The 14,068-nt window shown below is 44.9% G+C and overlaps 1 protein-coding gene across 6 annotated transcripts in view; it reads left to right on the forward strand.

Annotated features, from left to right (window-relative positions):
• The window catches only part of HDAC5 (histone deacetylase 5), a 205,341-nt gene that overhangs the window by 85,561 nt on the left and 105,712 nt on the right, over nucleotides 1-14,068 (forward strand). For 2 of the 6 annotated variants that reach the window (XM_033917878.1, XM_033917881.1), the window contains exon 1: nucleotides 720-978. The exons of 1 other annotated variant lie outside the window; for it this stretch is intronic. In XM_033917878.1, coding sequence (XP_033773769.1) covers nucleotides 828-978 — 151 coding nt within the window. In that variant the 5' untranslated portion in view covers nucleotides 720-827. Of the gene's footprint in view, nucleotides 1-718; nucleotides 979-14,068 lie in introns of those variants that run through there. 3 more of the 6 variants (XM_033917883.1, XM_033917880.1, XM_033917879.1) reach the window with 3 other exon arrangements.

Here is a 14,068-nt window from a genome sequence, read left to right on the forward strand (position 1 = left end):
CGCTCCTTATTCCCTGAGCATGCTCGATCTATTTATAGGTAGCCCCTCCCTTCAGTGCTATTTCAGTCCACCTCAGGCAGCCGCAGCCTGGCTGTGTGCAGGGAACTAGCCGAGCCCAGTGCCAGCGCTTCAGATACAGAAGGCAGCCAGCCGCTGATGCATTGTCTATTCAAAGGCACTCGCCCTGCATCCCTCCTTGAAATTGCACCATATACCTGTGCTGTGCGAGAGGCTTCTGTTTGCCTATCCTGTGGATTAGTTTTATTTGAAATATTGGCAGTGTAGAGGTGATGCTGCAGCTTGCTTCTGACTAAACCAGGGATCGATCACCCAGTACAGCCAGGACAGATGCTCTATGAAAGCAACTCTTCCTGCTTCTGAAGAGACTGTAAACCTTTCCTCTGTTTTGTGGTGGTGGTAGTTTAGTAGATTTTTCTCTGGAATTCTTCTGACTGCAAACAGACTAGTTGCTTTGACTGCAATTATATGCCAAAGTCTTACCGAAGCTTCTTCATCTTAACTCCCATCAGGAATTACAGAGTCGGCCTCTGGGAACTGTGGCGGCTGCTTCTATTTGCATTTGGTTGTTGGTTATGTTAACCAAATCCCTCTAAAAATGCATGTATTCTTTGGTTCATTCTGTGAAGTTTGGGTTTTTTTTTTTCCTTTTTTGCTTTTGAAACTGAAATGAAGCGAGGACTCGATGTCAAAGTGTAAAGACTGAGGGGAAGCCTTGAGGGCTCCAGGCTGGGGTGCCTTGTGAATTCTAAGAAGATAAAGGGCCTTCCAGATCCGTTTCTTGCTCTGGAATTTGAGTCCATCTGGGCATGGTGTTGATGCAAAAAGCACTGGGACTGCCCAAAATGTTGCAGACCATTTATGAAACTGAATCATGTTTCTCCTCAGATGGGGTGTCGGGACGGGAGCAGCCTCTGGAAATGTTGTCACGGACGCAAATCCATGCCATCCCTGTGGCAGGTAAGATTCAAGAAGCTATTTTCCTCTCTAAAACTTGCGTTGCTCATAGAAATTCTTCTGAAAGCTGCTACATGTAGGTTTCTTTTTTTGGGTGCTGCCAACAATACAAGAGTGTTTTTGTATGTTAAATTAGCAGTAGACATAAATAGCACCTGTTTGCCCTGCTTTGTACTGGTAATAATCTTTGAAGATGGTTGACTTGTGATTTCTCTGGTGAAATGTGTTTTGGTGGTGTTACTACTATTGTATTATACGACTCCGTCACCCTGAAATTTCATATGGAGTGAAGGAGTAGCCTAGTGGTTAGAAAAGTCGGCTGAAAACTAGGGAAGCCAGGGTTCAAATCCTGCCTCGCCCACTGACGCTTCTTATGACCTCAGGCAAGGCACGTCAACCTCTATAACCTCAGATAGATCACAGATTGTGAAATAACTCAGGTATTTGCTTGCAAATCACTTTGAGCTCGGTTGGAAAAAACCCCAACAACAACCCACCTAGTAATTAAATCTAAAATCCAAATCCAAGCTTTCTACAAATTCAGATGTTTGCAATTCAGTTTTTATGTGTTTATAATGTTACAGTGTGATTTGCAATTTAAAAATGAGCAGAATTCAGGTCAGCTGGTTAGAGATATAGCTTAATTAACAATAATGGTCTCGCTTTTGAAATGGAAAAGCTATTGAGCGCCTCAAAAAAACCCCAAAAACCTTGGATTGCAGTTTTGTGTGTTAAAGTAAATAAAGAACGCATCATAGAAACATAGAAAAAAGCAGCAGAAAAGGGCTATAGCCCACCAAGTCTGCCCATTCCAAGTATCCCCTCCCCTGAATTTACTCCCTTAAAGATCCCACTTGAGTATCCCATTTTCTCTTAAAATCTGTCACGCTGCTGGCCTTTATCACCTGGAGTGGGAGTCTGTTCCAATGATCCACTACTCTTTCGGTGAAGAAGTACTTCCTGGAGTCGCCATGAAACTTCCCTCCCCTATATGATATTTATGAAGTCATCTCTACTTGTTCTGTACTTGTTAGGCATGAAGGTGCAGAGCCAATGAGATTGTCTTAAGAGCCACAGAGGAAGCGGAAATTGCAAATAAACAGATTTCCTTTTCACCACTTTGATTGCTGCACACCCTCCCTGGGCAGTACCTTCAAGGTAGAGCTGAGGAGCCATGAAGGCTTTGGGATTGAGGCTGGGCTGTCCACTGTTTGTGTGGGTTCCTGGCTGGGTCCCACACCCTAATGAGGTTTTTGGCCCCTGAACGGCAGTGTGTTCTGGTCATTGTTTTCAGCACCGAGGGGTACAGGGGCAAGCGAGCTTTTCTGCCACTATTGAGTGAAAAGCAGTGACTTGGCTGTTTGGTGTCGGCAGTCGTGAGCATCCTAATACATAAGTGGTGAAGTGGCCTCGAGGTAGATCGTTCAACCCTGCTTCCCAGGTTCTTCGTAGCAAAGTCTAATGTAGGCATGGCAACTGGCTGGTCTGATTACAACAGAGCAGATAAAATCCAGGATGCACTAGCCTTTCTTCCCCATTGGATGGAGAGCATAAACGGCATCCTAGCATTATGTGGGGTGCTCCGTAAAAAGCATATATGTCAGTTGGGCACACATGCTGCCCTTTGTGTAGTCCAGTGTATTGCAAACTCCTGAGATGTCGGATGTGCCGCAAGACGCTGGGGAGGAGGAGAGGTGCCGATTCCGGCTGATTGCCTACAGCACAGGTGTCATACTCAAGGACCGTGGGCTGAATCCGGCCCGCCTGGCTGTTTTTTGGGGCCTGTGGTCCGATGTGGCCGGCTTCCTCCTCCTCACACCCTCAGTGTGTACAAAGCTGCGCGTAGCGGCTCTTCGCGTGTCCCGTACCTCATCCAGAAGCATTCCCTTTGACGTTGCTTCGTTGCACACTGCAGCTGTGAAGAGGAGGGAGCCGGCCACATAAAACCGGGCCCACCGGGCTGCATAAAACGGCCAGGTGGGAGCCGGCCAGAAGGTAAGACATCTGCTGGAGGGGGGCACAGCATGGAGGGAGGGAGATAACAAAGGTAGGGGGAATGATTTTACTTTGAAATTTAGTGACTGAATTGTGTCAATTTTGAGAATTTACATCTGCTGCCTGTATTTTGCACTGTTCAGGAAGAAATGCATTTGTTTCTTTTCCTCTGGGGTTGTACTGAATGCAGAGACTTGCATCTTAGGGTTTGTTTGTATATATTAGTACTTTTAGTTTTTGGTCCTGCATTTGCATGCGGTTATCTATTTTCTGGTAGGAATGAATGTTGAGAAGCATACAGTGTGCTTTGTGTAGTTTTAATTTTGTGGTTAACCATTATGTGTTGTTAATAAGCTTACATTGTGTGTATGTATGAAAAATGAATGGAAGAAATGGTGTTATAATTAGTACTATTATGGGGGCAGGGTCTGGGTGGAGATTGGGCGGGGTCTGGCCCACGACTTAGCCTGTATTTTGGCCCCTTAATGTGATTGAGTTTGATACCCCTGGCCTACAGGATGTGCCTCTCGCCGTGAGAGGCACTTCCTGTAGAGAGCCAGCCGGCATTGGCGCCTCTCCTTTCCCTTCGCATGTCTTCCCTTCTGGCATCCCCCATTGGCGGTTCAGGGCCCATCTGGAAAGCCTTCGCTCGTGTGCGGACGTCATGATGTCACACATGCATGTGATGCCATCGCATTGACATCGGTGCACTTCCGAATGCCTCGAGCCGCAGCCATTAGGGTTAGCATGCTGAGGCTCGACAAAGTTTGTGAAACACTGGTGTAGACACACTAACTAATTAACCTCCCTTCCCTTTTACTGAGCTGTGGTAGAGCAAAGCAAGAGCATTTAGTGCCCCGGGCCACGGTAGAAACCTCTTCCACGGCTTAATAAAAGAAGGCCTAAAACATGCTGCTTTCAGATTAAAGTAGACTTTGGCTAGATGCGAATGCATTTGGTCATTTCTCTTACAGATAAATACATGTGTTTAGATCACTTTTGTGTGTGTTTATTGTGCACAGTCTCTCTTTCTTATGAGACTGTGAATGTTTTTTTCCTCTAAAACTCTGCCTTCTGTTTATTCATTTTGGGGGATAAATTGGAATGATCCACCAAGGTGGAAGGTTCTTGTTTACCTCGTGCCCGCTGTTTCAGTGGATAAGCTGCCCAGTGGAAAATTAATTAATTTGCTTATCCAGGGCTTAATTTTTGTTCTATTTCAGTCCTTCCCTGCCAGGCAGCTTCCAGGGAAGAGGTGGTGAGGGAGTGAACCATGGCAATGAACAGTCTTATTTCCTAATCCAGCCCTCTTCTATTGCTCCAGCCCTTGGTTGGTCCACGCCTTCTTCCAGCTCCGCAGTTCCATTTCCTTTTTGTCTACAAATTAAGCTCCGTGTCTATATTAGCCCTCACCCAGCCTGACCTCACATTCTGATGCATCCTTTCTAGCCTTGATTGGATACCGAAGGAGGCTCATTAAATCTTCATGATACCTATGTGTTGTGATTTCTGTATGTATGTGTGGGTTAGTGCCCCACTTAGAGATTTGACGCACAATACCTAGCTAATTCAAACTAGAGGTCTGCACGGGAATGGGGATCGTGGGAATCGCGGGGGTCCCCCGGGAATCCCCCCCAACCCACGGGACTCCCACGGGGACCCACCTCTGGCCCACGGGACTCCCAAGGGGTCCACCCCTCTAGCCAACGGGATTCCCACAGAGATGGAAGGCTTTGGAAGCAGGGTTCGTCCATATAATATAATGGACACGTCAGCCTTAGTAAAAGAGGGGGTTTATAAGTTAATTACCTGAACAGAAAACAAAAAAAGGGTTCCATCAAAGAGATTCCACAAGGAAAACAGCAGCATAAACACAAAAGAAACTGTGGAATTGATGATCCTGTCATAAGTAATTGCTGCTTTTTATGAGGATGGGCGGGGATGGAGATACTTCCTTGCGGGGATGGGTGGGGACGGAGAGGATCCTGGCGGGTACGGGTGGGGACGGAGAGAATCCTGGTGGGAACGGGTGGGGACGGAGAGGATCCTGGCGGGGATGGGTGGGATTTCTGTCCCCGCGCAACTCTCTAATCCAAACTTGCTCCCCCCCCCACCCACCCCCGCTTTACAAAGCTGCAGTAACTGCCTTGAAGCCCATAGGGATGTAAAAGATTTCAGGGCTTTTGCCGCATGGCAGTCGCTAGAGGGGGTTGCTTTCCCTCTCCCCCTGTTGTGCAATGTCTGCCTGCTTCTTGGCCCCCTTCTGTTCCCCCCCATGATTGCTGTCTGCCCCCAGAACAACCATCCCCCCAAAGCAGCCCCCTTTCCCTCCCCCCCTGGCCCCCAGTTGTGCCATGCCTGCCTGCTCTGTGGCCCCCTTATGTCCCCCCCCCATGATTGCTTTCTGCCCCCAGAACAACCATCCCCCCAAAGCAGCCCCCTTTCCCTCTCCCCCTGTTGTGCAATGCCTGCCTGCTCTGTGGCCCCCTTCTGTTCTCCCCCATAATTGCTGTCTGCCCACAGCACAACTCTCCTCCCAAAGCAGCCCACTATCCCCCTGTTGTGCAATGCCTGCCTGCTCCATAGCCCCCTTTTATTCCTCCCCCCCCATGATTGCTTTCTGCCAATGCATATTTAGATTTAGAGGATCGAGCATCGGTACCGTGTGATCTCAATGTTCATCAATGCTTCGATGGAGGACTGGAGCAGGTACCGAGGGAGTCAATGTAAGCACCGGTGTTTTATGCAACTTGAACAGGTCACAGAGCTCCCTCCAAAAAAAACCTCCTTCATTTGGTCAATAACCATGCTGTAAGACCAAAGCGGTCTGAACCCTGTGTGAGGAGGCGAGGGTGACCAGATAGCCGGAGCCTATGATCCTGGAGCCCATGATCTGAAGCCAAACCAAGTCGGCAAACCACGGCCGCATCAGTCAATTGGCCATGACAAGGATCATCGGGCCTCCATGGGCCGCTATCCATCGCAACCGATGCCCTATCATGGGCCATAGAGGGAAGATATAAAGGAGTCCTTCCCGTAGCCAGGGCTGAACCAGAATGTCCAGGCCTTCGCTGCCAGCCTTACGACGGCAACCTAAGAACCAATTGGCTTTCAAGTTGGCTGCAGTTGCCATGAGATGGAATGTGGCATGCCTTCGCTGATCCACTATGCAATTGAACACTCTTTGAGACAGAGACCACTCTCCGGGGTCCAGAGTCTGACGGCTGAGAAAATCTGTTTGAACGCTGTCTACTCCAGCCATGTGCGCCGCTGACAGAACCACTAGGTGTCTCTCCATCCACAAGAAAAAAAAAAGCTGAGCCTCCACATTCAGGGAAGGATCCCTCATGCCCCCCTGACAATTGACGTTAGCCACTACCATGGTGTTGTCTGAGAAGACACAGATGGCTCGATGATGGAGACGACCCTCGAAGTGGAGGAAAGCAAGTCGATTCGCCCGAAGCTCCAGGCACTCAATTGACCACTTGTGCTTGAAGGGAGCCCACCGGCCCTGAACAGGGATGGTCATACACACCGCCCCCAGCCTTTGAGACTCGCATCCATTGACAGAATCACCCATTCTGAAATCCAGAAGGGAAGATCCCTGGAGAGCGAGAGAGGTCACAGCCACCAGGCAAGACTGTTCCGTGCCACAGACGACCAGGACAGGGGCACATGTAACGGGTCCCACTGTGGACTCCAGCGTAAAAACAGAGCATCCTTCAGCGGATGCAAACGGGCTGTGGCCCAAGGGATCACATCAGTTGTTGCTACCATGGTCCCCAGAACCTGAAGGTACTGCCATGCCATTGGGACCGGAGAGGCCAGAAGGTCCCTGATAACCTGACAAAGCTTCTCCTGATGGGACACATTATATTAGATTCCTTAGCATTCATATGAGAAAGATCAGTGTTAAGGTCAGGCTCGCTATTTGATTTGCAGATTGGATGGCAGAGAGTTTCCAAACAGAGATCAGGTTCAGATCCAACCTCAGTCCCACTCACACTGTAACCATCAATCAGTTGCTGTCTTGTCTTTCTGTTAATTCCTTCAGTGCACCTCCTGATCCTTTGGGAGATAATTTTGTAAACCTTTTTCACATTTAAAACACCTCTTATAAAACTAGGTCATGCCTAAAAGTATGCACAGCAAGTAGGCACGTACTGTAGAGTGGAAATGCTCAGGGAAGTTTGTGTGGTGCAAGGGTAGAATTTTAATTTCGACGTGTGCTTCTCATACTAACATTTTGGCCTGATCCTCAGCAGGTATAAATGTTACTCAATACCGGGCGCTTTTTGTATGGAGGCCGAAGTAACGTATACCGGCCTATGTTTTATAAGCTCCAAAGCGCAGTTTTTGGTCAACTTTTTATATCTAAATGGCCCATTTTAGTATATATTCCATTTTTATTTCTCATATTGTATTATTAAACGGGCGAGTTTGCTGTTAATTTGTTCAAATATAGTTTTAAGCACACCGGTGTCCTCTTAGCATCTTTCCGTAATAAGTTGTTTCTGAAGTAACCCCAGTTTACTATTTATATAATTGACATAAGAGTCATAGTGGTATACGTTGTGTTTTAAGTTATACTTTTCTTTTTCCATAAGGTTAGGTGACATTCTGGTTTGGTTGAATTCTGTGTAAAATCTATCTGAGCGGCAGTATACTTCAAGTCCACAATTGTGACCCTTAAGGTATGGTTTCACCATCTTATTTAGGCTTTCTCATTACAAATGAGTCTTCAATGCACAATTCAAGTTCAGAGTTTTAGTTTACATTGGTTTATTCAGTGGGATCTTGGGGCTAGTTTCTTCTGTTTCACCTTTATGTGGTATTTATCAGGCTCTTTCCTACTCTTTAGTGTTTACATTGTTTTTAAGCCAAGTTTTTAATGATATAATATATGGCTGTATTATGTTTGTGAATAAATTTTATTATTGATTTTGTGATTGATATAAAATCATCCATCAATATATTTCTGATACAGATATGTTTTTATGGTTTTCTACCTTTTTAAATATGGATTATTTTCTTAATATATGATGTGTTAATGTGTTATTTATGCTTTCTTTATATGTTTTTATATATGTATTTATAGACTCCTGAGGCAGGCCTGTTGGCCGAAACATGTACATGTCGAGTCGTTGTATGCATTATTGTGACATTGGAGAAATAAAGTTTTTCATTTATCAGATGAATTGGAGGACACTTTTTTGGTGCACATCATTCTGATCTGGACAATTCCATTCTGTTTTCTGCATATGGCTCTTCCATTCTAGGCATGCTGTCTACAGGAGTTTTGCTATTATTTCGTGAAGGTGCCTAGGTATCTGTGTCTTTCTAAAATAAACTAGGTAATATGTAGAAATGAAACAAAAACTTAAAGGGGGAAAAGAAAATCTCTTTTATTGGACTAACTTAATATAGTTTATGATAAGCTTTCAAAAGTAACCCCTTCTTCCTCAGATCAGAAATAAATAAATGTTTGCAAAATCAGTACTGTATATGTAAGGGCAGTGTATCGCCACCGAATGGCTGGGAGGACTGCCTACAGGATACTGTAGGCACTCAACTGGTACTGATGCCTCTCCGCGCCTTTTCTTTTTCATCACCCCCTTCCCCCCCCCCCCCCGTTGGCGTCTCAGGGCCCAGTCTGGAGGGCCTGTGCGGATGTCAAGGTGATGACATCACGCATGTGCATTACGTCATTGCGTTGACGTCCACGTTCTTCCAGATGCCCTCGAGCCGCGGTGCCCAATTTAGTATGCCACCAGCTTGCAAAGTTTGCGAGACGCTGTATAAGGGAAACATAAAGTAGTTGGAGACAAATAGGTGCCTTCTTGCTCTATAAGTACTTTCATGGCGGATGATTTTATAACTGCCTGTAGTGGTACAAAATAAGCATGTACGTTCACTTTGAAAATCACTCTAAGAAAAGTACCCGCCTACACTAAACTAAACTAAACCTTAAGCTTATATACCGCATCTTCTCTATAAGGATAGAGCTCGGCATGATTTACAAGAGTTTTGAAGAAAGGAAAATATAATAAGAATTAGTGATTATATAGAGAGCAGTGGAATTTACGTTTTTGAAAATAGCCACGTTTTCGAAATAATTGGAAAGAGCCCAAGTTACGCAGCTGGACATCCACCCAAATTAGCAGGTGTCAATTTCTGACGAGAAAAACGTGCGTAGTTTTGAAAATTGAAAAGTATGCCTGCAGTTCAAAATCCTATTTTGTTTCCCAACCTAGGGTATAAAAAGGGGTGCTGATGAACCATCTCGGCTTTAGTTACAGACGAACTTTGCCACAGTTCAAGGATGTTTATGTCAGAACGGGAGAATTGATGGGCTGTCTCTCTTCTAATCTATATTCGTCTTTGCTGTGTCTATTCCCGTTGGTGTGACGCTGCTCTCATTGAGGTTTGGTAACACTGGGATTGCTGGGGTGTTTATAGCGTGCACCAGTGTCTAAGAATACCACCCAGTTATTTTTAGAGCCACTTAGGTCGCTGGTCTCTTTTAATACTGTCTAGTGATGGATGCACTCGATCTGCCCCTTTCTCATCAAAGCTCTCACACCCATCCTTAAGAAGCGTTCTTTCCCTGAAGCAAAGCTCTCTTGATCTCATCTTGGCTTTTCCTGGAGGATCAACACAAACCCAGTTGACTACATTTTTTGCTGTTAAGAGGAAATGGGATGCCCCTCTCTTTGCCCTGCTTTGCTGTGTATTTGTTTGTGTTCTTGGCTAGATTGTTTTCATCTTTGGTAGGTTGTCTGTGGAAAGGTGGTTATGTTGAAATACTGATGCAACTCCTTTGGTGATGGAGGCTGAATAGCTGAGGCAGGGTTACAAAGCTAAGTTGTCTTGTGTTTCTGAAAGCAGAATGGGCTTTGGTACCTGTCAAATGAGAAGCAGATGTGAATCTGTGATCTCTCTCTGACTGCTTGTTTATAAGCAGGGTGACAGCTTCTTAGCTGGAACACTTTCCTCTAGGCCAGGGGTAGGCAATTCTCCTCGAGAGGTAGGTCCTCGAGAGCTGGAGCCAGGTCAGGTTTTCAGGATATCCACAATAAATATGCATGAGATAGATTTGCACCTCAAGGAGGCAGTGCATGCAAATCCATCTCAAACATATTCGTTGTGGCTATCCTGAAGACCTGACCTGGCTCCGGCTCTCGAGGATCGGAATGGCCTGCCCCTGCTCTAGGCTGAAACTGTGGAACGTGGTTCTCGAGTCCATTGCTGAGATTGAATGGGTAGAGAAGTTCTCTTTCAGAGGCTTTGCAACTCTTAGTCTTCTGTTCCCTCTGTGCTTGTGGAAGAGAGGCGAAGGGAGGAGCTGTCTCACTGAAGGTCAGCTGAGATGTCACCAAGGAAGTGACATGATTTTTTTGTTGTGGAGTGTTCTTACCTTGACCTTTTTAAATGGCCAGCACAATCTAAAATTAAAACCTGGGATCCTTGACAGCTTAGATGCTGTCAGCTGCTTGGGACTGTAAACCATTTAAAGCGGGAGTGCTACATCCAACAGATGAATAGGGAATAAACAGCTGCATGACCTCTGGGAAGGATTTCTTGATTTCCCACCCCCCAACCCATTTACAGCATTCGACACTTGGCACAGGGAATACATTCTCTGAGGGAGAGCTGGCGTACCCTGGATGGTGCAGGTGATGCATTACAGGTCTAATATTATTCCCTTCCTAATGTGGGTTGTACAGAAGTTCTGCCTTCGGTTTGCGCTGTGAGTCGTGTCCTGTGACATAATGAGGCATATCCTAGCGAGAACAAAAACCAGTGTCCGAGTTCTTTCTCTCTGCCTCTAACACTTGTTTCCTTTTGGATTAACGAACGGCATGTTTTCCCATGGGAAGGGGGAGGGGTGCAGCAAGCTCAGCTTTAAATAGACTCTCTTCGCCTTCCTAACGCTTCAGTCAGCACATAATAAAAGACTTGAATGGAAAGGGGGTGGGAGTGGATTTTCTGTTAAATTGCTTCATTGCTCTGCAAGCTTAATAACACTTAATGAATATTTCTACCTTCTTGTGGTTGGGTTTCTTAAACTTTCTGACGTTGTTAGATTACACAACCTCTTAGCTAGCTGCTTGGATTAAATCATCTTTAGGTGTGCTCTATAAACAGCAGGATATGCTGTATGGCTTTTCTTTAAGCCCCTGCACCGGCTCTTAAGAGACATGTTTACGGCCAAATCTGTTTTGTGGTAGTGCAGCAGGGTTGCCCAGAAGAGAAGGTGCAGATAGCAACCTAGTGACCAGAGGATGAAAGTGATATAGTGCGGGTGGACTTTTTGACTGCTGGACCATGTTTAACAAAGATGGCTGAGTGGACTTTTCTCTGCCTTGGGGCCCAGGAAGTACAGTGGTGCCTCGCATAACGAACGCCTCGCACAGCGAACGCTGCGCACAACGAACTTCAGGTCTTGCTTCCCACAACGAACTTTGTTTCACACAACGAAGTCGCCCGAGCTGCATCCTTCCGCGCAGGCACCGCGCTTAACTGCCCTCTCTCCGCCTGGCTCCCTGTGCAGTGGCGGACCGTCGGCTCGCAGGGGCCCGGCGCCTACTGCTGATGCGTTGGGGGGGGCGGACCTACTCTCGCCGCTTCCCCAATGCTAGAAAAAAAAAAAAAATGAACAGTTAAGTCCCAGTTTTTGCCGCTGAGACTCTGCCCTCTCTCACTGTAAAATTAGACTCTACTTAGTCTGTCTTTAAATTTAAAAAATGTGTGTTGTTTTAAAAAACAATTATGTTTTTAGATGTATCTAAATAAAAATAATAACAAAAAATTTATCTTTTTTTATGTCATCTTAGCATATTTTATGCTACAGAACGAATTATTTTTTTTAACATGTATTGTTATGGGAAAACGCGTTTCACATAACGAACTTTTCGCATAACAAACTTGCTCCTGGAACCAATTAAGTTCGTTGTGTGAGGCACCACTGTACTTGGGCTGCTGTTGTGCATTTTTTTATTGGGTCCCAGTTTTGTGGAATAATTCGCCATTGGAGTTGAGAAAAGAATCTTTAATAAATTTCAAAAGACATTTTAAAGGCCTATTATTTTCAGTTGGCTTTTTCTACACTGATAAGATAGGAGTTCATTGTTTCAATCTTCATTTTTAAATATATGTATAGATAGATTCTAAAGTATGTGTTCATTATGTTATTTTAGAAAGATTTGTGAGGGTTTCTTTTTTCTCTTTTTTTTCCTCTTTCCTATTTTAATGGAATAAATGTTATTATTCTAATTGGATTATTTTATAAACTGTGTTGATACTAATTGGCAGTTTAGCGAGATATAAAGATTTTTAATAAACATAAGCTGGACTGATTGGAAAAGCCAATATAGTGTGGATTTTTGGATGTAGAAACACTGGGGGAAAAAATGGACAGCTTAAAAAAGTGAAGGTAAACTTTGCCTAGTACAGGAACACTTTTGGCCAGCAGGAATGTTACGAGAAGTATCTCTAAATCAAAGGCTGCAGCAGGGACTTGGTCTGCCAGTACAGGCAGCATTCATGATGAGACTCGCCATTACTTCTGAGTTGTGACAGAACTCCCATTGGCCTCTTCTCTCTCTTTTTTTTTAGCAAGCATAAAAGGGAGAAAATTCAGGAAATCCTTGAGGGCTTTCCTGTTACTGCCATATCACAGAAACACTGAGAAATGGTGGGGGTTCCTCTGTAAAAATGAGGGGGGAAGAGAATGCCCTTTGTTGGCTTTTTAATGGGTTTTTTTTCATCTAAGGCCCTTCCTTTCTTTTTCTTCTGCATCTTCCTCCTCATCTTCTTTGTCTCTAGCCTCTCTGCCCTGCTTTTAGAGATTCAGGGTCTTTTGGAGGGGAAAGGAAGCCTCATCTTTTTATTCCCTACACTTCTACTTCAGGAAGAAGTTCAACTCGTAACTTCCACCGTCACACGGACTTGATGGACCTAAGGTCTGATCCGGAGATGGCACTTCTTATGTTCTTATGACCTGAATTGAAAGCCTACATTTAATCATCTTTTCTTTTCTGATTTGTTTTTATTTGACATCCCGTTTCTGATGTCTGAGTTTGAGTATGGGTAACAATCTGCCTCTGGGATATCTATAAAAAACTGCTCTCAGCCACTGCATAGTGCACGAGTACAGTTGCTATTGATGCTGAGACGATTTAGATCTAATTCTATGTCCATTAAGAGTTTTTTGAATTCATTGAATGTGTTTGGGTTAGTTGAGGGCAGGAGAAGGTTTTTGGTAGATTCTGAATGGTGCAACAGAGAGAGCTTCACCTATGAATATCTAGGATCTCACGCTCTGCTTTCCTGTAGCTCTCATAAATCTCTTCAGATTCACAATAAAGGGGTGGTCTTCGCGTTATCATGGTCCTGATCTAATGATAGGAAGAAGTGCAAAAGTGGCATTGTGAGACTCAAAAGTGAAGGGGAGGGATATGTAGAAGCTGATAAAGAAAAGGCCGAATTGCTTAACAAATATTTCTGTTCTGTGTTCACTGCTGAAGTGCCGGGAGTAGGACTTCAGAAGACAAACGTGAATAGGGATGGAGGAGTAATAGACCCTGATCGATTTTCAGAGGGTTGTTTTCCTGAGAAGCTAGCTAAAATAAAGGTAGACAAAGCGATGGGGCCAGATGGTGTACATCTGAGGGTGCTGAAGGAACTTAGGGAAGTTCTGGTAGCTCCACTGACTGACTTTTATCAATGAGTCTCTAAAGCCGGGAGTGGTACTGGAGGACTGGAGAAGGGTGGATATGGTCCCTCTCCACAAAAGTGGAAGTAAGGAAGAAGTAGGGAATTACAGGCCAGTAAGTCTGACTTCTGTGGTAAGCAAATTAATGGAAACACTTTTAAAATAGAGAATGGTCAAGTTTCTGGAATCCTGTGAATTACATGATCGGAGACAAAATGGATTCACAAGAAGTAGGTCTTGTCAGACAAATCTGATCAATTTCTTTGACTGGGTTACCAAAGAATTGGATAGAGGATGTGCGCTAGATGTGGTGTATTTAGATTTTAGCAAAGCCTTTGATGGTGTTCCACACAGACGTCTAATAAATAAACTGAGTGCCCT

The sequence above is a fragment of the Geotrypetes seraphini genome, chromosome 13 (assembly GCF_902459505.1).
Source record: "Geotrypetes seraphini chromosome 13, aGeoSer1.1, whole genome shotgun sequence".
Classification (NCBI taxonomy): Eukaryota; Metazoa; Chordata; class Amphibia; order Gymnophiona; family Dermophiidae; genus Geotrypetes; species Geotrypetes seraphini.